Source organism: Ranitomeya variabilis, chromosome 3, assembly GCF_051348905.1.
Source record: "Ranitomeya variabilis isolate aRanVar5 chromosome 3, aRanVar5.hap1, whole genome shotgun sequence".
Lineage (NCBI taxonomy): Eukaryota > Metazoa > Chordata > Amphibia > Anura > Dendrobatidae > Ranitomeya > Ranitomeya variabilis.
The window spans coordinates 451,943,696-451,966,901 of record NC_135234.1 but is presented as its reverse complement, the minus strand read 5'-3'; the positions used below and the strand labels follow the sequence as shown (position 1 = coordinate 451,966,901).

At 39.8% G+C, this 23,206-nt stretch overlaps 1 protein-coding gene across 3 annotated transcripts in view; it reads left to right on the top strand.

The window, feature by feature from the left end:
* The window catches only part of GAS6 (growth arrest specific 6), a 167,935-nt gene extending 154,071 nt beyond the window's left edge, over positions 1 to 13,864 (top strand). For all 3 annotated transcript variants that reach the window (XM_077296559.1, XM_077296561.1, XM_077296560.1), the window contains exons 12-16: positions 8,653 to 8,817; positions 8,910 to 9,078; positions 10,692 to 10,864; positions 12,991 to 13,216; positions 13,336 to 13,864. In XM_077296559.1, coding sequence (XP_077152674.1) covers positions 8,653 to 8,817; positions 8,910 to 9,078; positions 10,692 to 10,864; positions 12,991 to 13,216; positions 13,336 to 13,487 — 885 coding nt within the window. In that variant the 3' untranslated portion in view covers positions 13,488 to 13,864. The remainder of the gene's footprint in view (positions 1 to 8,652; positions 8,818 to 8,909; positions 9,079 to 10,691; positions 10,865 to 12,990; positions 13,217 to 13,335) is intronic.
* The last annotated feature ends 9,342 nt before the right edge of the window (positions 13,865 to 23,206 follow it).

Here is a 23,206-nt window from a genome sequence, read left to right as displayed (position 1 = left end):
GTGTTCAGCATGGCAAACACTGGATGTTTGGGCCCCTCATTCAAATGAATGGGGTCCAGGTACTGTTCTGGTACCCGAACCCAAACATTTTGTAACTGTTAGGCTGAACCTGCCAGACCCGAACATCCAAGTGTCCATCTCTACTTCTAAATAATGAAAAGCCACATATATAAAAAACATGTGTAACACCCTCATCTAAAGAAAGACCGTCATGTCAAACTTATCATTGAGGCCATCTGGACTTTCTCTGCAGCAACAATCTATGGAGATCGCCCTGTGCAGGCAGTTGAACTTTTTTCTAAACCTGCAAAGGTTAGTAATTGAGGATTACCTGAATGAGCGTCCTGCATGTGTTTGATACGTCTTCTGGAGCCCTTACCTGTTATGATTGATCTGAAATATTCTCGTAATCAAACAAACAAGGGACTTATCGTCTTACTCAATATAAAAGAGACCACAGGGACAGAAGATCACGAAAAGCGTTCTGCATTAAATGAAGTCATAAATTTGGTGGGTGATATGACCTACTGTATTTGCAATACCTGGTTAGTGACATGAAAATGACAAAAGGAGCAATGGTCACAATTGTGATTGCCTTTAAGGTTAAAACTATCTAGCCAATTGTTTTGTTTCGGTTTTAACCAGTTCTGCAAAAGACAATCTTTAAGGTTAGTGCCTCTTTTATTTGCGATTAAAGGTCTGAGGGAGACTATTTCTGCCAAATTCGTATCCCTACTCAAAATGTTACAATTCTTGTTTATGGCTGCTCTAATCTGGCAGTCCATTGGACCAAACTGAAAGATGAATACAGATCTTTCGTCCCTTTCCTTGTTGTTGTTTTTTTTTTTTTTTAACCCGTATTCTTACGGAGTAAATCTCTTTGTGGGAAAAAGCAGTTGCTCTGTCCATGACCTCATTCAGGAAGGTTTGTGGATAATCTCTTAGAGCAAGTAGCTGACCTAAAAAACAAACTTGCTAAAAGAAATGGGTATGGTCACTATTTATTCATCTCAATCTCAAGAATTGGCAATGCCTTTTTGATATGTGGTGGATGGGAACTACCATAATGCAAGAAGGAATTTTGAAGCAGTAGGTTTCCTGTGTACCTCTGTCTTCAAATTGCTCTCAACGACCCTAATTTTAACGGCCAGAAAAACTAGATCTGAACCTCCAAAATTTGAAGTGAATTTCGTGTTTGTTGTGTTCAAATATTTTACAAACTCTTGGAATTGATCCTCAGTTCCTGCCCACACCATTAATGTTATCGACATATCTTAAATACAATCTGATATACTTCAAAAAGGGGTTATGCCCAGTATAGATAACATTTTCTTCAAGAACAGCTAGAAACATGTTTGCAAAAGAACATGCTACTGGGGTCCCCATGGCTGTGCCAGTTGTTTGTAAATACCATTTGTCCAATAATTTGAATATATTTTTTTTTTTTAATCCATTCTATTCCAATTTTTTTCTTTTTTTTAATATGCAGTTTCGCGTGTGGTAAAGTTGATAAGGCAGCTTTATTCTTTGGTAGTCAGTACAATTACAGCGGTACCACATTTATTTTATTTTTACATTCGTCTTTTTTTATCACGTTTTATTCCCCTTTTTGTTCGGCAGTATGATGAAAAAGCATTGTTTTTTGCCCCGCTTTTTAAATTTATTTTTTACAATGTTTACTGAATGGGTTAACTAGTGTCACAGTTTTAAATGGCTGGTCGTTCCGGACGTGTACTTTTTTATTTATTTATTTTTTATTTCATTTTTTTACATAAAAATACAAATGTAGGCTGTGTTGCAGATGGTGCATTTTTGCAGTGCTTTTTCCACGTGGAATTGGCCCAAAAAGCTAGGAAATCTTTATGACAGCAAAGTCAAGGAGAATCCTGAAGTGTTGTACAACATAATCAGTATTTTTCCTTTCAGGATTTGCTATGTGTTTAAATCTGCAGCATGTCAATTCTTTGTGTGTTTTTGATCCGTTGAATACACAGGAAAAAAATGCACCAAAACCCAGCGTTTTTGTTGTGAAGAGATGCAGAAACCTTGCAGAAATACTCAACATGGACACATACCCTTATGTATATATATATTACCCATAAGGGTATGTGTGCACGTTGAGTATTTGCTTGCAGAAATGTCTGCAAGGTTTCTGCATCCATATATGTGCGTACATGTATGTGTGCATGTATGTATCTATCTATCTATCTAACTATATATATATATATACACACACACACACACACACACACACACACACACACACACACACACACACACACACACACACACACACACACACACACACCTTCTCATTTAACCCCTTTACCCCCAAGGGTGGTTTGCACGTTAATGACCGGGCCAATTTTTACAATTCTGACCACTGTCCCTTTATGAGGTTATAACTCTGGAACGCTTCAACGGATCCCGGTGATTCTGACATTGTTTTCTCGAGACACATTGTACTTCATGATAGTGATAAAATTTCTTTGATATTACGTGCGTTTATTTGTGAAAAAAATGGAAATTTGCCGAAATTTTGGAAATTTCGCAATTTTCCAACTTTGAATTTTTATGCAATTAAATCACAGAAATATGTCACACAAAATACTTAATAAATAACATTTCCCACATGTCTACTTTACATCAGCACAATTTTGGAACCAAAACTTTTTTTTCGTTAGGGAGTTATAAGGGTTAAAAGTTGACCAGCAATTTCTCATTATTACACCACCATTTTTTTTTAGGGGCCACATCTCATTTGAAGTCATTTTGAGGGGTCTATATGATAGAAAATACCCAAGTGTGACACCATTCTAAAAACTGCACCCCTCAAGGTGCTCAAAACCACATTCAAGAAGTTAATTAACCCTTCAGGTGTTTCACAGGAATTTTTGGAATGTTTAAATAAAAATGAACATTTAACTTTTTTTTTCACAAAAAATTTACTTCAGCTCCGATTTGTTTTATTTTACCAAGGGTAACAGGAGAAAATGGACCTCAAAAGTTGTTGTACTATTTGTCCTGAGTATGCCGATACCCCATATATGGGGGTAAACCACTGTTTGGGCGCATGGGAGAGCTCAGAAGGGAAGGAGCGCCGTTTGACTTTTCAATGCAAAATTAACAGGAATTGAGATGGGACGCCATGTTGCGTTTGGAGAGCCACTGATGTGCCTAAACATTGAAACCCCCCACAAGTGACACCATTTTGGAAAGTAGACCCCCTAAGGAACTCATCTAGATGTGTTGTGAGAGCTTTGAACCCCCAAATGTTTCACTACAGTTCATAACACAGAGCCGTGAAAATAAAAATTCTTTTTTTTCCACAAAAATTATTTTTTAGCCCTCAGTTTTGTATTTTTCCAAGGGTAACAGTTGAAATTAGACCCAAAAAGTTGTTGTCCAATTTGTCCTGAGTAGGCTGATACCCCATATGTGGGGGGAACCACCGTTTGAGCGCATGGCAGAGCTCGGAAGGGAAGGAGCATCATTTGGAATACAGACTTAGATGGATGGTCTGCAGGGATCACATTGCGTTTGCAGAGCCCCTAATGTACCTAAACAGTAGAAACCCCACACAAGTGACCCCATAGTGGAAACTAGACCCCCCAAGGAACTTATCTAGATGTGTTGTGAGAACTTTGAACCCCCAAGTGTTTCACTACAGTTTATAACGCAGAGCCGTGAAAATAAAAAATATTTTTTTTTCCACAAAAATTATTTTTTAGCCCCCAGTTTTGTATTTTCCCAAGGGTAACAGGAGAAATTGGACCCCAAAAGTTGTTGTCCAATGTGTCCTGAGTATGCTGATACCCCAAATGTTGGGGTAAACCCCTGTTTGGGCGCACGGGAGAGCTTGGAAGGGAAGGAGCACTGTTTTACTTTTTCAACACAGAATTGGTTGGAATTGAGATCGGACGCCATGTCGCGTTTGGAGAGCCCCTGATGTGCCTAAACAGTGGAAACCCCCGAATTATAACGGAAACCCTAATGAAAACACATCCCTAACCCTAATCCCAACGGTAACCCTAACCACACCCCTAACCCTGACACACCCCTAACCCTAATCCCAACCCTATTCCCAACCGAAAATGTAATCCAAACCCTAACTTTAGCCCCAACCCTAACCCTAACTTTAGCCCCAACCTTAACTGTAGCCTTAACCCTCACCCTAGCCCTCACCCTAGCCCTCACCCTAATGGGAAAATGGAAATAAATACATTTTTTTAATTTTTCGCTAAGGATGTGATGAAGGGGAGTTTGATTTACTTTTATAGCGGTTTTTTTAGCTGATTTTTATGATTGTCAGCCGTCACACACTGAAAGACGCTTTTTATTGCAAAAAATATTTTTTGCGTTACCACATTTTGAGAGCTATAATTTTTCCATATTTTGGTCCACAGTCATGTGAGGTCTTGTTTTTTGCGGGACGAGTTGACGTTTTTATTGGTAACATTTTCGGGCATGTGACATTTTTTGATCGCTTTTTATTCCGATTTTGGTGAGGCAGAATGACCACAAACCAGCTATTCATGAATTTCTTTTGGGGCAGGCATTTATACCATTCCGCATTTGGTAAAATGGATAAAGCAGTTTTATTCTTCGGGTCAGTACGATTGCAGCGATACCTCATTTATATCCTTTTTTTTATGTTTTGGCGCTTTTATACGATAAAAATATTTTATAGACAAAATAATTTATTTTTGCATCGCTTTATTCTGAGGACTATAACTTTTTTTATTTTTTCTTTGACGCTGTATGGCGGCTCGTTTTTTGCGGGACAAGATGACGTTTTCAGCGGTACCATGGTTATTTATATCCGTCTTTTTGATTGCGTATCATTCCACTTTTTGTTTGGCGGTATGATAATAAAGCGTTGTTTTTTGCCTCGCTTTTTTTTACGGTGTTCACTGAAGGGGTTAACTAGTGGGACAGTTTTATAGGTCGGCTCGCTACGGACGTGGCGATACTAATTGTGTACTTTTATTGTTTTGTTTTTTTATTTAGATAAAGAAATGTATTTATAGGAACAATAATTTTTTTTTGCATTTTTTTTTGGGGGGGGGAAATTTTTTAAATTTTTTTTACACATGTGATTTTTTTTTTACACTGTAACATTGCCCCAGGGGGGGCATCATGTTATAGTGTAAGATCGCTGATCTGACACTTTGCTGTGCACTGTGTCAGATCGGCGATCTGACATGCACAGCTCCAGGCTTCCCGGCGCCTGCTCTCCAGGCTCTTTGAAGCCACCTCCCTGCAGGACCCAGATGCTGCGGCCATTTTGGATCCGGGCCTGCTGCAGGGAGGAGGAGGTAAGAGACCCTCGGAGCAACGCGACCACATCGCATTGCTCCGGGGGTCTCAGGGAAGCACGCAGGGAGCCCCCTCCCTGCGCGATGCTTCCCTATACCGCCGGAACACTGCGATCATGGTTGATCGCAGTGTGCCGGGGGTTAATGTGCCGGGGGCGGTCCGTGACCGCTCCTGGCACATAGTGCTGGATGTCAGCTAACCCCCAGCCGCGATCGGCTGCGCTTTCCCCGTTAGCACGGCCGATTGCTATGACGTACTATCCCGTCGAGGGTCAGATAGGCCCAGGTCACCTCGACGGGATAGTATGTCTAAGGTCAGAGAGGTTAAAGATTCTTCTGTTGTACATTCACACTGGAGACATCAAAACTATGAAGTCTCATCTTGCAGCGGCATGCTATTCCATCTGGTTTGCGTTTATTTGGACCATCATTTATTTTTCAATAAGACAATGAACCCAAACACACCTCCAGGCTTTCAGTTGTTTCACATTTTTTTGTTAAGTATATAATTCCACATGTGTTAATTCATAGTTTTGATGCCTTCAGTTGTGAATGCACAATTTTCATAGTCATGAAAATACAGAAAAATCTTTAAATGAGAAGCTGTGTCCAAACTTTTGGTCTGTACTGGGTATGTATGTATGTATATGTATATATGTATAAATGTTGTAGATGAGATAAAGTAATGAGGGTTGTCCACCCCTGCTCCCTCTCTCTCCCCCGGCCGCTGCCTTTACTCTGGATGTTACGTTCTAAATAAAGAAGTGATTTTACAGAAGACCGGTGAGTGCCCTCATTACTTTATCTCATCTACAACATTTATACATGGACTTTGTTTCTGTTGAGGAGCACCGGGGTCACACTTGATTTTGCAATAAGGAGCCCTCCATTTGTGTTTCCCACGCAGAGTCCGCAGTCGGTTTTCCTTGGTTCTTGGGGCAGTGCCGCTCAGTTTTTTCTTTTTGCTACATATGTATATATGTGTACATATGTGTGTATGTATATGTGTGTGTGTATATATATATCTCAAATCGGAAGACCTTGGTGGCCATTCAACTGGCCCACGACAACCAATCCACTTTCCAGGAAACTGTTCATGTAGGAATGCTCGGACCTGACACCCAAGCTGGTGCACCACCACATTATGGGTGTCAGGTCCGAGCATTCCTACATGAACAGTTTCCTGGAAAGTGAATTGGTCGTAGTGGGCCAGTTGAATGACCCTCTTCCCATTGAAAAAAAGTTGGATCCAAAATGGCCACCATGGTCACCACCCATCTTGAAAAGTTTTCCCCCTCCAATATACTAATGTGCCACAAACAGGAAATTGATATTACCAATCATTCACATTTTATTTAGGTGTATCCACATAAATGGCCCACCGTGCATGTGTGTGTGTGTGTGTGTGTGTATGTATGTGTATATATATATATATATGTATGTGTATATATATATGTATGTATGTAGTATATATATATATATATAATATAGAAAAAAATTGGAACAGCATCCAGTGTTACCTCCAAATGTGCAACGCTTTCCTGACCACCGATCCAGTGATTTCCAGACATAAAATGAAAAAAAGGAAAACAGCACAAAAAATAGCTAAAGAAAAAAGTGAACTTTAATGCCTGAATGGCGTGGCAACGTTTCGGATATACTATCCTTTCTCAAGCCTTAGAGAAAGGATAGTATATCCGAAACGTTGCCACGCCATTCAGGCATTAAAGTTCACATTTTTCTTTAGCTATTTTTTGTGCTGTTTTCCTTTTTTGATTATATATATATATATATATATATATATATATATATATATATCTACTGTATATCTATATATATATCTGTCGCGCTCTGGCAAACATTAAGAGACCACTGCAAAATGTTCAGTTTGTCTGATTTTTCTCTTTATAGATATATTTGAGTAAAATGTAAATTGTTCATTTATTCTATAGACTATAAACTTCTGACAACATGTCTCCGAATTTCCAAGCAATACATTTTGTGTTTTTTTTTCTAAAAAGGAGAAATGGTTAAAAAAAGCCAGTGCTTTCCGACCTCAAATAATGCAAAGAAAACAAGTTCATAATCATTTAGAAACAACAAAACTAATGTTTTAACTCAGAAAGAGTTCAGAAATCAATATTTTGTGGAATAACCATGATTTTTAATCACAGCTTTCATGCGTCTTGGCATGCTTTCCACCAGTCTTTCACACTGCTTCTGGGGCAACAATTTAAGCAGTTCTTTGTTTGATGGCTTGTGACTATCCAACATCCTCTTGATTACAGACCTGAATGTGTGCTCTCTTAGGCCTCTTTCACACTTCAGTCGTTTGGCGTCAGTCACTTCCGACAAAGTGACGGATCGACGGATCCGTCACAATTGTTGAAAAAACGGATGTAACGGATCTGTTTTTTTGACGGATCCGTTACTCGGGGGTTGTATATACTTTTTGGAGCATGCGCAATTGAAAAAACTTGAAAAAACGGATTGGGGTGACGGATCCGCCAAAAAACGGATTGCGACGGATCCGTCGCCCATAGGTGGCCATTCTATGAAATGACGGACGCGACGGATCCGTCGCGATCCGCCATTTCAACGGAGACAAAAAATGTCTAGATGACGTCCGCTAAATTTTGACGGATCCGTCGCATGACGGATGGAACGGACGACCATCCGTCACAATCCGTCGCTAATGCAAGTCTATGGGGAAAAAAACGGATCCGTCGAAAAAAAAAACGGATCCGTTTTTTGAGGGAAATGACGGTTTTAGACTGACGCCAAACAACTGAAGTGTGAAAGAGGCCTTAGCCTGTGATTGGCAGGTGGACAGTACTGTAGAATGGCTCCAGGGCTAGTTTGCACATCCAATAGCCATTCTATAGAAATGTATGAGGTTGAGAGACGTAGAGGAGAGGATTTGGAGCCAGCGCACATATATATGTCTGTTACCACAGCTCAGTGGTTAGCACTGTTGTCTTGTGACACTGGGTTCCTCGGTTTGATTTCAAGCATCAGCATGAAATTTGTATTTTTTCCCATGTCTGCATGGGTTTTGTCCTGGTACACTCCTCATGATGATAGCATAAATAGCATTCTATCAAATTTTCCCTAGTTTCTTTGAGTTGAGGAATTTAGATTGTAAGCTCCATTTGGGACAGAGACTGATGCAAATGGTGGTGCTTTTTTACAGTACTGCAAAATATGTTGGCAAAATAAGTAACGAGTGATTACCTTGAGTTTATGGTATGCTCTGAATTTGTCAAAAGAGCATATCTAAGCTTGGAAAATACTTGAACTTTCGGCATTAAATGTGCGTTTTTTTTGTCCGCAGATTTCTGTTGAAGAACTTGATCGGAATTTGGTAATAAAAGTCAATAAAGACGCAGTCATGAAAATAGCGGTAGCTGGTGACCTTTTTACATTTGACAAAGGGTTATACCAACTAAATCTAACAGTAGGAGGCATTCCCTTTAAAAGTCATGACCTCATTCAACCAGTAAGTGCTCCCCTAAAGAATAATAAAAAAAAGAGGTCAGCTGTTTTAACTCACACAGAAATGTGTTACCTTTAACCTGTTTCTGCTCTCAGATGAACACTCGCATGGATGGCTGTATGAGGAGCTGGAACTGGCTGAATGGTGAAGAGACATCTATACAGGAGACTGTGCAAAAGTCCGAGAAAATGCAGTGTTTTCTGGTTGCTGGAAGAGGATCTTTTTATCCGGGAAGAGGATTTGCTCTTTTTGCCATTGATTATTGTAAGTAAGGTAAAGCAGATCTATGTAATGAGGATATTCACATAAACCATGCACTTAAAAAAACATGAGGTGTGTTATGCTACAAATTAAAGATATAATGGTACACAATGATATAATGGAGAGCACGAAAATAGTAATGGACTTGTAACAACTAATGGGTAACCGCTTACTTCCTGTATAGACCTAATGTGAATACCCATCAAATAAAGAGAACTTCAATAAAGTAACAGATTACCCTTTATGTGGGTATATAACCCTGTGCCACAACATGTTTCATCTTTCCTTCATCAGGTGACAAAACAACTCATTTATCACCTGACAAAGGAAACACGAAACAAATTGTGGCATTGGGTTGTAAACCAACATGAAAAGTAAGGTGATACTTTATTATAGTTATCATCTTTATTTGATGGGTATTCACATTCTTATATCTCTGCAAGGAGAAAGGCGTTGCCGATTAGTTATTACTTTATTTATGTCTGTTAGTATTTTTCTAGCACTCTCCTATGTACCATTATATTCTTAATAAGGTTGTGTGCCTCCCACTAAACATAATGAATTATTTATTGTAATACCCTGTTTTTATAACCCCACTGTGGATCCTTTTTAATTTTAAAGTTAATTTGAAATTTGAATGTATAATGATAAAATTTATTACCAATTCACGATCCATATTTTCTAAAAAAAAAAAAAATTGTTAATGGCATGGCTACATATTTCTGTAGTGATCTGTGGATTTTATTTGCAGATGAATTGAGTGAGTGATTGAATTTGACATTTTTAGACTAGATTAGCTAAAAAAAAACCTCTGTAAATTAGGAACTAAGCATTATTGCCGGGACTTACAACACCGGAATGCTATACTACCCAAAGTCATAAGTCCAGCATTCTATTCAATTCTCCAACTCCTCCTGATTATGGCCTTACGGCTGGGAGAAAATAAGGGAAATAAGTCTCCTGTGCTGGCACTAGCAATTACCACTTACCCTGTGGATATCGGAGCCCACTGACATCTAATTGTATTTTAACAGTAGTTTCAGATGTAAAAATGGCAAACTCTACTAGGATTGTGTTCTCCTTACGTTTGTGTGGATTTCTCCCTCATAGACATTCATTCAGTATGTTTTTGGTATCTGCTAAAATGGGATATATTTGTCAATACTGTCTAATTCTTAGACAATGAAACCTTAGACTAGACAATTTCAAATTTTTTTCAACATGTTCAAGATTTATTACAGTGGTTCATGCTGTTTGATGAATCTGGTCAAGTTTATGTTTATGCCACCTATTATTTGGCCTACTGAGTTCCAGAAATGTGCTCCACAATTTTGGCATACAGTGTTGCGCTGCATGACATGCGATGCCCTTTTCAAACGAGGTCAAGTTCATGTGACAAACATGGAACAGAAAGCGTCTAAAACAATAAACATGGTACAAGTTATTAAAAACTGTTTTTTTGGCACTTAATGCTACAGAAGTTTTCAGAATTTAGCTTGATACACCTCCCCCAATGACTGAAGTCAGAACATTATCTGTACAGTGCTGCAAATAAAAATTAAAAAAAAAAATCTAAATGTTTCAATCTCTTGTGACATTTTCCTAATTTCTTGTAGTGCATTTGTCCAATGAAATGCAATATGAAGCAAACTGGAGTATAGAGGTCAGTGCGGAGATCAATCCTGCAACAGATACTGGAGTGCTCTTTGCTCTTGTGTCAGACGATAAGGAAGTCCCTCTTTCACTAGCACTGGTCGATTATCATTCCACTGTAAAAGTGAAACGCCAGGTAAGAACTGCTTATGTAAGTCATACAGACATTGACATGTGCTTACATCAAAGACTTTGCAAACAAAGAGTCATTTTTGCAATTAGTTATTTTATAAGCCTGGTTACTAATTATCTTTGGTTGACCAATTACCCCTTTGCAAAGTGATAAGTCGTCTCTTGCTATTGAATCTGGTGTATTGATGAGAAGAGAGATGGATCCATCTGTTCCATCTCCCATCACTGTTCGTGGCAGTTCTAGATGTATAATATGCTTTAGGTTATAGTCATATTGTGTCTTAGCCTACGGTCAGTGGCTCCATCAGGGTTTAAGTCTGAAGCAATGGAAAACTGGATGTCAAAAGATCAAAGCTTGACTAAGTACATGAAAGTGTAGAGTCCGTATAATAGAAGAGCTTGTCTCATAAAGACTGCAAACTAGACTGCCCGATCAGACACTGGTACTCCTGGTGAGTGATATTTTAAGGCTATATTCATATTGCATTTTAGGCTACTGCCAGTGGCTCTGTCGGGCCGCATGTCTTATGCCATGGAAAACGGGATCCGGACATTTGCACTGACTGGTCCATTGATTGTAATGATGCAGAGCCGTTTTGTGTGCTCTGTCAGACATCATTTTCTGCTGTATCCACCTATTTGAGGTGGGTTCTGAGACACAGTCGACCGACTTGGAGCACGCATTATAAAGGCAGATACTGCTGTCTTTATCATTAAAATCAATGGCCCTGCCAGGGTATACGTCCGATCCCATTTTTCAATGCTTCAGATGTAATCCTCCGATGGAGCCAAAAATGCAATATGAGCTTATCCTTAAAGTATCACTCAATAGGAGAACTAGTGTCTGATGGGATCCAGTTTGTAGACTTTGTGAGACCAGCCCTTTTATTATAACGATGGATCCACTCTGTGTTCAGCTGCTTAGTAAAGCTTTGATCTTTGTGAAATACTTGCCAGATCATCATCTAGTGTTTTACATTTCACTGGATTTCCTTTATATTTGGTAATAAGCAGTTTATTGAGGCTTTGTGCACCTGTATATAATATAACTACTAACAGAAACCGCATAAGCTACATTCTTGGGAACTGAAGAGAGGGAATGTAATATAAGAGCGTATTACCAAAGCAAGACTGACTGGGGAAACGAAACGTTGTGACGGAACATCCAAAACCAGCTCCATTGTACTGCCTGGCACCGACTTTTGTAACAGTTTCTTACTCCAGATTATTTGTTTCCAACAAATATAATTCATGAGTGGTAATAGCTTTCCAAGTTTAGTAATGAATTCCTTTTGATTCTGATGTATTCTTGTCCACTGGGCATAGATTTCCAATAATTATTAAACATTTCCATTTAACAATACATAGCTTGTTTGTTACAGATAACCATTTATTTTTTTACACTTTACTATTAAGAATGACATGCATTTAGGATTGGTTCTTAACTTTTCATTCCAACCATAGAGTAATTAGGTGATTCATTTCCATCGAGATTTATCACTCTGGACCAGCGCTGAACCTAGCCATCAACAGCTGCAGCCGGCCATTCTGCTGTAGTACACCAGATGTGCCTGTCTACCTAGGTTAGGCAAGGTCCACACCATGTTTTTCATCCAGGTTAAACTATTTTTGTGGGGTACGGGTGGGTCAAAGGGATTTAATGAATTTGTAAAAAAAAAAACCTGATGCAACAGGAAAGATATACAATGCAGTTTTCTGTTAATTTTTTGTTCAGTGGGGTTATCCTCTGCCTCTTACTTCCATACTGGTGATGGACACTTGACAGGTCATGTCAAATACATCATTTTCTGTGTATGCAGACTATTTTATTTAATGGGACAGGTGCATAATACCAGCCTCTAAAACAATATAAACATGTGTCAACTGCCTCTCAATGAGGAATTGAGCAGGGCAAAATTACCCCTTTAAAAATGGAATCTAGATGTTTCATTGGATAGGAATTTTATTGAATGCTGATCATCATATTATTTTTTTTTTTTAATCTAGGGAAAATAAAACACCGTAGAAAACGCAGTGTAACTGGGTGTGCAAAAACAATGTGAGCTGGGGAAATATTTGCAGACACGATTAACAGCTGTTTTATCATTTTATCTTTCTCTTTATATGCAGTTCATCATCCTGTCTGTAAAAAACACTGTGGTTTGTAGACTAGAAGTAAATGTCTGTGATAAAGAGCACATGGTGGAAATATCTGCCAGCAGAGACCATGTACAGCTTTCGTTTGATGGGATCCTTGGACAAGTGGAATTGTTTGACATAGAACTACAGATTATTCTCTCCACCTTAAACGACCACATACATCAGGGAGTGAAAACTTATATAGGAGGATTGCCAGGTAAATGTGAATCTGATGGTAAAGAAACTATACTGTTATCTACAGGTGTATCTAATAAGATTCACGCCGAGATTTTGATGTTGTCATGCTTTTATTCCTTTCTTTTACCTTACTTGTAGATGTGGAGGTCACTCGTACCCCGGTTACTGCATTCTACCAAGGCTGCATGACTATAACTGTTCAAGAAGAGACCCTGGACTTGGACAATGCACTGCACAAACATAATGATATTACCTCCCACTCATGTCCACCGATTAAGTCTCTCAAATAGATACAGCACACTTTTTTAACCAAGTATCTTTTTTTTATATATATGTATAAATTATTCTGCAGTATTGTGTGTATAGTTTCGTAAAACACTGAAATTATGTAGAACCTACTGATTTTTACATGGTGTCGAAGATTGAGAAGCTCTTTTTGTTGGATAAGGATTGTAATATATTGTAAATATTTCAGAAAACTAATGTTAATTACCAAAAACCTGTGTGGACAGTTCCTCATGGAGGTTTATTATCAATGGAGAACTGTGGTAATGTGGAAAAGAGATCCAAAACTGGAAATGTATTATATTTTTAATAGCAATCATTGCTTTTTTATTACCAATTTACAAGTTAAAATAAAAAAAAAATAAAAATAATTTAAAATCTTTTTAGTTTGCCTAAACCTCTTCCTTTAAAATGTAGGAATAAACCCAACTGGGAAAATTAATTTTACTTGGCACTCTGTGCTTGTGTGCAACGAAGGAAAATGAAAATTCCTTAACAGCAGTAAGCGCAGTGTCGCTGAAAATAATGTGTTATATTTAGCGTCTTTTATATATGCCCCTGATGTCACAAGTCCCTAATACATTAATCTAGACAGGGCTGCATGCCCAGGTTGAAATCTAGTATATTACCTTTTTTTCAGATGTGCTCACTTCTTTACTGTAAATGGATTAAGTCCATGAAATGTGGCTGTGATAGCTTTTCTGTTTGACAATATATTTATATATATATATATATATATATATATATATATATATATATATATATATATATATATATATATTTATATTATATATATATACACACACACACACACACACACACACACACACACACACACACACACACACACACACACACACACACACACACACACACACACACATACTCAGTGCCTTGCGAAAGTATTCGGCTCCCTGGAGCTTTTCAACCTTTTCCCAAATATCATGCTGCAAACATACAGATACCAAGTGTAATCTTTTGTTCAAGAATCAACAACAAGTGGAACACAATTGTGAAGTTGAACGAAATGTATTGGTTATTTTAAATTTTTGTGGAAATTCAAAAACTGAAAAGTGGGGCATGCAATATTATTCGGCCCCTTTTACTTTCAGTGCAGCAAACTCACTCCAGAAGTTCATTGTGGATCTCTAAGGGTATATGCACACATATCTGTGAGGGCTGCGGATTTTTCCGCAGCGGATTTGATATGAGCATCATGAAGACCAATGAACACAACAGGCAGGTCCGTGATACTGTTGTGGAGAAGTTTAAAGCCGGATTTGGATACAAAATGATTTCCAAAACTTTAAACATCCCAAGGAGCACTGTGCAAGCGATCATATTGAAATGGAAGGAATATCATACCACTGCAAATCTACCAAGACCCAGCCGTCCCTCTAAACTTTCATCTCAAACAAGGACAAGACTGATCAGAGATGCAGCCAAGAGGCCCATGATCACTCTGGATGAACTGCAGAGATCTACAGCTGAGGTGGGACAGTCTGTCCATAGGACAACAAACAGTCGTACACTGCACAAATCTGGCCTTTATGGAAGAGTGGCAAGAAGAAAGCCATTTCTCAAAGATATCCATAAAAAGTGTCATTTAAAGTTTGCAACAATACACCTGGGAGACACACTAAACATGTGGAAGAAGGTGCTCTGGTCAGATGAAACCAAAATCGAACTTTTTGGCAACAATTCCAAACAATATGTTTGGCGTAAAGGCAACACAGCTTATCACCCTGAACACACCGTCTCCACAAGTCAAAGTCCAGACCTCAATCCAATCGAGAATCTGTGGAAGAGCTGAAAACTGTTCACAAACGATCTCATTCAAACCTCACTGAGCTCGAGCTGTTTGCCAAGGAAGAATGGGCAAGAATTTCAGTCTCTCGGTGTACAAAACTGATAGAGACATACCCCAAGCGACTTGCAGCTGTAATCGCAGCAAAAGGTGGCGCAACAAAGTATTAAGTTAAAGGGGCCGAATAATATTGCACGCCCCACTTTTCAGTTTTCACTTTTCCACAAAAAAATTAAATAACCAATACATTTCATTCAACTTCACAATTGGGTTCCACTTTTGGATTTTCAACCAAAAATTTACATTTGGTATCTTTATCATTGAAGCATGATATGTGGGAAAAGGTTGAAAAGTTCCAGGGAGACAAATATGATGTGTATGTGTGTGTATATGTGTATGTGTGTATGTATGTATGTATGTGTGTATATATATGTATGTGTATATATATATATATATATATATATATATATATATATATATATATATATATATATATATATATATATATATATGTATATATTCTAGGTTCTTCAAATTAGCCACCTTTTGCTTTGATGACTGCTGTGTACACTCTTGGCATTCTCATGATGAGCTTCAAGAGGTAGTCACCGGGAATGGTTTTCACTGCACAGGTGTGCCCTGTCAGGTTTAATAAGTGGGACTTCTTGCCTTATAAATGGGGTTGGGATTATCAGTTGTGTTGTGCAGAAGTCTTTTTGATACACAGCTGATAGTCCTACTGAATAGACTGTTAGCTGCTTTTGTCTTGCCATAATACAAATTCTAAGTACAGAAAAATGAGTGGCCATCATTACTTTAAGAAATGAAGGTCAGTCAGTCCGAAAAATTGGGCAAACTTTGAAAGTGTCCCCAAGTGCAGTGGCAAAAACCATCAAGCGCTACAAAGAAACTGGCTCACATGAGGCCCGCCCCAGAAAAGGAAGACCAAGAGTCACCTCTGCTTCTGAGGATAAGTTTCTCCAAGTCACCAGCCTCAGAAATCGCAGGTTAACAGCAGCTCAGATTAGAGACCAGGTCAATGCCACACAGAGTTCTAGCAGCAGACACGTCTCTACAACAACTGTTAAGAGGAGAATTTGTGCAGCAGGCCTTCATGGTAAAATAGCTGCTAGGAAACCACTGCTACGGACAGGCAACAAGCAGAAGAGACTTGTTTGGGCTAAAGAACACAAGGAATGGACATTAGACCAGTGGAAATCTGTGCTTTGGTCTGATGAGTCCAAATTTGAGATCTTTGGTTCCAACCACCGTGTCTTTGTGCGACGCAGAAAAGGTGAACGGATGGACTCTACATGCCTGGCTCTCACCATGATGCATGGAGGAGGAGGTGTGAGGGTGCTTTGCTGGTGACACATTTGGGAATTTATTCAAAATTGAAGGCATACTGAACCAGCATGGCTACCACAGCATCTTGCAGCAGCATGCTATTCCATCCGGTTTGCGTTTAGTTAGACTATCATTTATTTTTCAACAGGACAATCACCCCAAACACACCTCCAGGCTGTGCAAAGGCTATTTGACCAATAAGGAAAGTGATGGGGTGCTACGCCAGATGACCTGGCCTCCAGTCACCAGACCTGAACCCAATCGAGATGGTTTGGGGTGAGCTGGACCGCAGAGGGAAGGCAAAAAGGGCCAACAAGTGCTAAGCATCTCTGGGAACTCCTTCAAGATTGTTGGAAGACCATTCCCGGTGACTACCTCTTGAAGCTCATCAAGAGAACACCAAGAGCATGCAAAGCAGTTATCAAAGCAAAAGGTGGCTACTTTAAAGAACCTAGAATATGACATATTTTCAGTTGTTTCACACTTTTTTGTTAAGTATATAATTCCACATGCGTTAATTCATAGTTTTGATGCCTTCAGTGTGAATGTACAATTTTCATAGTCATGAAAACAGAAAAATCTTAAAATGAGAAGGTGTGTCCAAACTTTTGGTCTGCACTGTATGTATGTGTGTGTGTATGTGTATATATATATATTTATTCAGTCGCCATGACAGCACAATGAGAGGGAATCCGCCCTTCAGGGACAGGAAACCTACAGACATAAAAAGGGCGGTACCTCTCTCCCAGGTCAGTTGGTTTCCTGTCCCTGACAGCGGAACCTCTTCAGACTGACCTCGTGAAGAAGGTCGAAGAATGAAGATCCCACTCCTGACAGACCGGTACAGGTAGCGGGGGTCCCCTACCTCGGCCTGGTCAGGTGAATGGAGGCACCACACGGCAGGGGGACTGTTCGTGTAGGTGACAGCAGGAGGAAGCAGCTCTGGTGTGGATGAGCTGGCTTCTGCGGTGTCCGCGCCTGGTGAGTATATGGTTCTCGTAGGGCCGTGTCTGCTGGAGCCCGGGGTCTGCCGCCGCCTGCGCTGGTGCCGGCATCGGCTTGGGAGTAGGGCCGTCCTTGTCTGGTGCGTCGGCTCCCTGCGCCGCAGCCGCGACCGGAAGGGGCGTGTCCGGATGACGCGGCGGGCGGCGCGGGTGGATGACGCGGCCGGGCATGCACAGTAGCGCTTTCTTCCCGGCTAATGGCGGCGCCAAGCGTTTTTGAAGGGGGTTGGTCCTCCGGGTCTCCGGCACTAGGACACGGCTCGGGCTTTGGACCGGAACCAATCGGCAGGTCCGATCAGCGGACACCTGGAGATTTTCCCTGCTGACCCCCGGCCGGGGGCGGTACCTAGGGGGATTTAAGCCGTGCACGTGGGCCACAGCGTGTTCCTGACCGTCTATCCATTATGGAGTCGCCGGAAGGAACAACGCAGAGCGGTGAGCAGCAGCAGCCACTAGAGCAGCCTCAGGCAGAAAAGCCTTTGAGGAGCTCCCAGCGTCGTTCTACTGATAGTCGTGCTGGTGGAGCTAAAGAGTCCCGATCATCAAAGTCCTCAGGCCGTAAAAGTTCGTCGGCTACGAAGGACCCCCCGAATACGGTACCACTCATTGCTGGCGGGGTAAGTGATCTTCGTGAATGTTCAGTTATTGATCATTGTTCCCCTTATATTCCCTCTCTCCTTATTAGGGGAGAAAGTGTGTATCTAAGACCAAACATAGGCAGTGTGCCGAATGTGCAGAGCCACTTCCGGATGGGCACGTAAAGAGATTGTGTAAATCCTGTGTTCATCAATTGCTAGAGGAAGAGGCTCCTGATCTGACCTCTACAATAAGGAAGATGGTCAGACAAGAAGTCCGGAGTTCTGTGAGATCCAGGTCTCGTATAACGGAAATTGAGAAGTTATCCCCTGTTTCAGATGTGGGTTCGGACTCGGGGGAGCTCAGCTCAAGGTCCCTCCCGTCTTCTTCCTCCTCTGAGGAAATGGAATCTGGGCGAACCTGTCTGTCCCTTGATAGGGTTAACCATCTGGTTAAAGCAGTCAACAGCACAATGGGGATAGAGGACACCCAGTCGGAGTGCTCTATTCAGGACATTATGTTCAGGGGTATAGAGCGGAAATCCCGAAGGGCCTTTCCAGTGGTGGACAAAATCAAAACATTGATCCCAAAGGAGTGGAAGAAACCCGAGAGAAAGGGGTCACTTCCACCAGCATTTAAAAGATATAAAAAAAAATGTGACAAAACCAGCTCACCTACTAGGCATTTGTTGTGGGGAAGCCCGGATGACGTGCAGTCTTCACGTGAAGCAATAGAACAAATAGAGGAGAAAATCCAGCTTCCAGAAATATCAAAATTTATTGAAGATAAAATCCAGAGTCCAAAAACATGGTTCACAGGAGAAGAAATAGCAGCAAGCTACATGTTTCGAACAATAAGTTCTTTTTCAAAGCTGCTCACCATGCACCAGAGTGAGGTTTAAATAGCAGCTGTGAAAATCACAGTGAATCACTCCACCACCTGATGCAGCAGTGATTATATACAATAAAAACGCAAAAATATCACAAAAAAACAAAGAAATATATAATATACATATGTAAAACATATAGTACAACTAGACAATGTGGATCTCTCAGTAATGAAACATAATTTCCTTGCGAGCATTTAAGCCCATGGGATAGCAAGTGTTAAGGTAAAACATCCAATAAGCTTCACGCGTCATTAGACGTCTCTTCAAGTCTCCTCCTCTGGCTGTCATCCCAAGCTTCTCAATGCCGACAACCCGAAGGAATGCAGTATTTCTTTGATGACTGGTAATAAAATGCTTAGAGGCATGAGACACAGAACGATTATTATTAGTAGACACAACAATATCAGTGATATGGTCAGAGATACGCGTCTTTAACATGCGAGTGGTACAACCTATGTAACTTAATTTGCATTTAATGCATGTTATCATATAAACCACATTCTTGCTATTGCAGTTAATAAATTGCTGGATTTTATGTTCTTGTTTATCACTGCTATCAGTAAAAGAATGCGTGACAACGGAATGGGCACATGTGCGACATTTAGAAGCACCACAGTGATAAAAGCCTATATGGTGTAACCATGTATGGGAGACTTTACTGGATTTAAATAGGCTGGGTGAGAGAATGTCAGACAAAGTAGTAGCCTTTTTTGCAATCACCTGACAGCCTGAAGACAGAATTTCGGAAAGAATCTCATCCTCATATAAAATAGGAATGTTTTTCAAGATAAGAGATTTAATATCGTTGTATTGAGGACTATATTTAATAGAGCAAAAGGTTTTTTGATTTTGATACAATTTATTCTCCTTATTCTTTGATAACAGCATATCGCTGCGTTTTTTTTGTTGTACTATGTTTTTAGCTCTATCAAGAGACCAATTAGAATAGCCTCTTTTTTCTAATTTTTTACAACACAGATCGGTCTCTTGCTTTAAAATACTAGCATCATTACAATTCCTGGTTATTCTGGTAAGCCCGCCCACTGGTATGGACTTTATTGTATGTCCAGGATGGCTGCTGGACGCATGTAAAATGCTATTACCAGAAAGGGGTTTGTGAAATGTGGAGGTGGTAATAACATGGCCCACAGTACTGCACAGTGTCAAGTCCAAGAAAGAAATCATATGCGGATTATGACTGCATGTGAAGCGAAGATTGAAATCATTAGAATTGAGATGGACAAGAAACTCTGGTATGGCAGACACATCGCCACTCCAGATAAGGAGTAAATCATCGATGTATCTACCATACCAGAATATGTCCATCACAAATGGGTTACAGTCCGAATAAAAAAACAATTCCTCCCAATATGACATTACCAAATTAGCAACGGATGGTGAGTGTTTACCTCCCATAGAAACTCCTTTGCATTGGAGAAAGAACTGCTGATCAAAGGAGAAATAATTATGAGTCATTAAGAAAAAGATAACCTGTATAACATAATTGCACAAATCAATAGTGTAGTTACTGTACTTATGCAGATGAAATTCAAGTGCTTGAATGACAATATTTTGTGGAATACAGGTGTACAATGAAATGACATCACAACTTATCCATTGAAAACCATCACACCATGCAATATTAGAGAGCTGATGTAAAACATCTCTTGAGTCTCTCAGGAAACCTGGAACCCTCACAACCAATGGCTGTAATAGGGAGTCCACCCATTGGCTTAGATGTTCCGTTAGAGAACCCATCCCTGATAATATAGGGCGCATTGGTGGAGGTGTAATACCTTTGTGTACTTTGGGTAAGCCATACATTGTAGGTATAGTGGGGCAATCAACCTTGAGATACTCAACATGTGTTCTGGTTAGAACACCCAAAGCTGCACCTTCATCTATCAAGCTGAACAGTTCTTTTTTGTAAGCCGATGTAGGATCTGAAGGCAGTTTTCTATACGTTGTGGTGTCATTCAAAAGATTGTTCATTTGATCCTTATACATCGATGTGTCCATGACAACAATCAGGCCACCTTTGTCTGCCTTTTTTATAATGATCTGGTCCATCTTTTTAATTTCCTGGAGAGCTCTGCGCTGCTTCCAATTTAAATTACCTTTATGTGTTCTATGCTGGACATGTGTGTCTAAAGATCTCAGATCTCGTTCAATGACAGCTTGAAATCTGTCCATGCAGTCAACACGTGATTGAATAGGATAAAATGATGGATTTTTTGTTACAAATTGATCAGCTTGATTTACATCTCGGTTTAAAGATACATTAGACCCATTCAAGTCATTCAGATTTCTCAAAAGACATTGTTCATTAAACGTAAGGTCACAAAATTCATTCCTGACAGCAGAGGTATCCACAATGGCAGTAGATTCCTGTTTGAAAAAATGTCTTTTGACTGTCAAATTGCGAATAAATCTGTTGATATCTATCAGTGTATGAAATAAATCAAACCGTTGATCCGGTGCATATTTAAGTCCCAAGGACAACACTTGCAATTGTGGGCCATGTTATTACCACCTCCACATTTCACAAACCCCTTTCTGGTAATAGCATTTTACATGCGTCCAGCAGCCATCCTGGACATACAATAAAGTCCATACCAGTGGGCGGGCTTACCAGAATAACCAGGAATTGTAATGATGCTAGTATTTTAAAGCAAGAGACCGATCTGTGTTGTAAAAAATTAGAAAAAAGAGGCTATTCTAATTGGTCTCTTGATAGAGCTAAAAACATAGTACAACAAAAAAAACGCAGCGATATGCTGTTATCAAAGAATAAGGAGAATAAATTGTATCAAAATCAAAAAACCTTTTGCTCTATTAAATATAGTCCTCAATACAACGATATTAAATCTCTTATCTTGAAAAACATTCCTATTTTATATGAGGATGAGATTCTTTCCGAAATTCTGTCTTCAGGCTGTCAGGTGATTGCAAAAAAGGCTACTACTTTGTCTGACATTCTCTCACCCAGCCTATTTAAATCCAGTAAAGTCTCCCATACATGGTTACACCATATAGGCTTTTATCACTGTGGTGCTTCTAAATGTCGCACATGTGCCCATTCCGTTGTCACGCATTCTTTTACTGATAGCAGTGATAAACAAGAACATAAAATCCAGCAATTTATTAACTGCAATAGCAAGAATGTGGTTTATATGATAACATGCATTAAATGCAAATTAAGTTACATAGGTTGTACCACTCGCATGTTAAAGACGCGTATCTCTGAACATATCACTGATATTGTTGTGTCTACTAATAATAATCGTTCTGTGTCTCATGCCTCTAAGCATTTTATTACCAGTCATCAAAGAAATACTGCATTCCTTCGGGTTGTCGGCATTGAGAGGCTTGGAGTGACAGCCAGAGGAGGAGACTTGAAGAGACGTCTAATGACGCGTGAAGCTTATTGGATGTTTTACCTTAACACTTGCCATCCCATGGGCTTAAATGCTCGCAAGGAAATTATGTTTCATTACTGAGAGATCCACATTGTCTAGTTGTACTATATGTTTTACATATGTATATTATATATTTCTTTGTTTTTTTGTGATATTTTTGCGTTTTTATTGTATATAATCACTGCTGCATCAGGTGGTGGAGTGATTCACTGTGATTTTCACAGCTGCTATTTAAACCTCACTCTGGTGCATGGTGAGCAGCTTTGAAAAAGAACTTATTGTTCGAAACATGTAGCTTGCTGCTATTTCTTCTCCTGTGAACCATGTTTTTGGACTCTGGATTTTATCTTCAATAAATTTTGATATTTCTGGAAGCTGGATTTTCTCCTCTATTTGTTCTATTGCTTCACGTGAAGACTGCACGTCATCCGGGCTTCCCCACAACAAATGCCTAGTAGGTGAGCTGGTTTTGTCACATTTTTTTTTTTTCTTCTATAATCGGAGGGGGCCAGGGAGCAGGAGCAGGCCATGGTTCATTGTCCAGAAGCCTCCTCCATTGTGGCCGGATAGTAAGGGCTTCATCTGCCAGGGCTGCAGCTCTATCCATGGTACACGGTGTGTGCTCTCGGACCCATTCCCGTACCTCTGCGGGGCACTTGGCAAGAAATTGTTCTATAAGGAA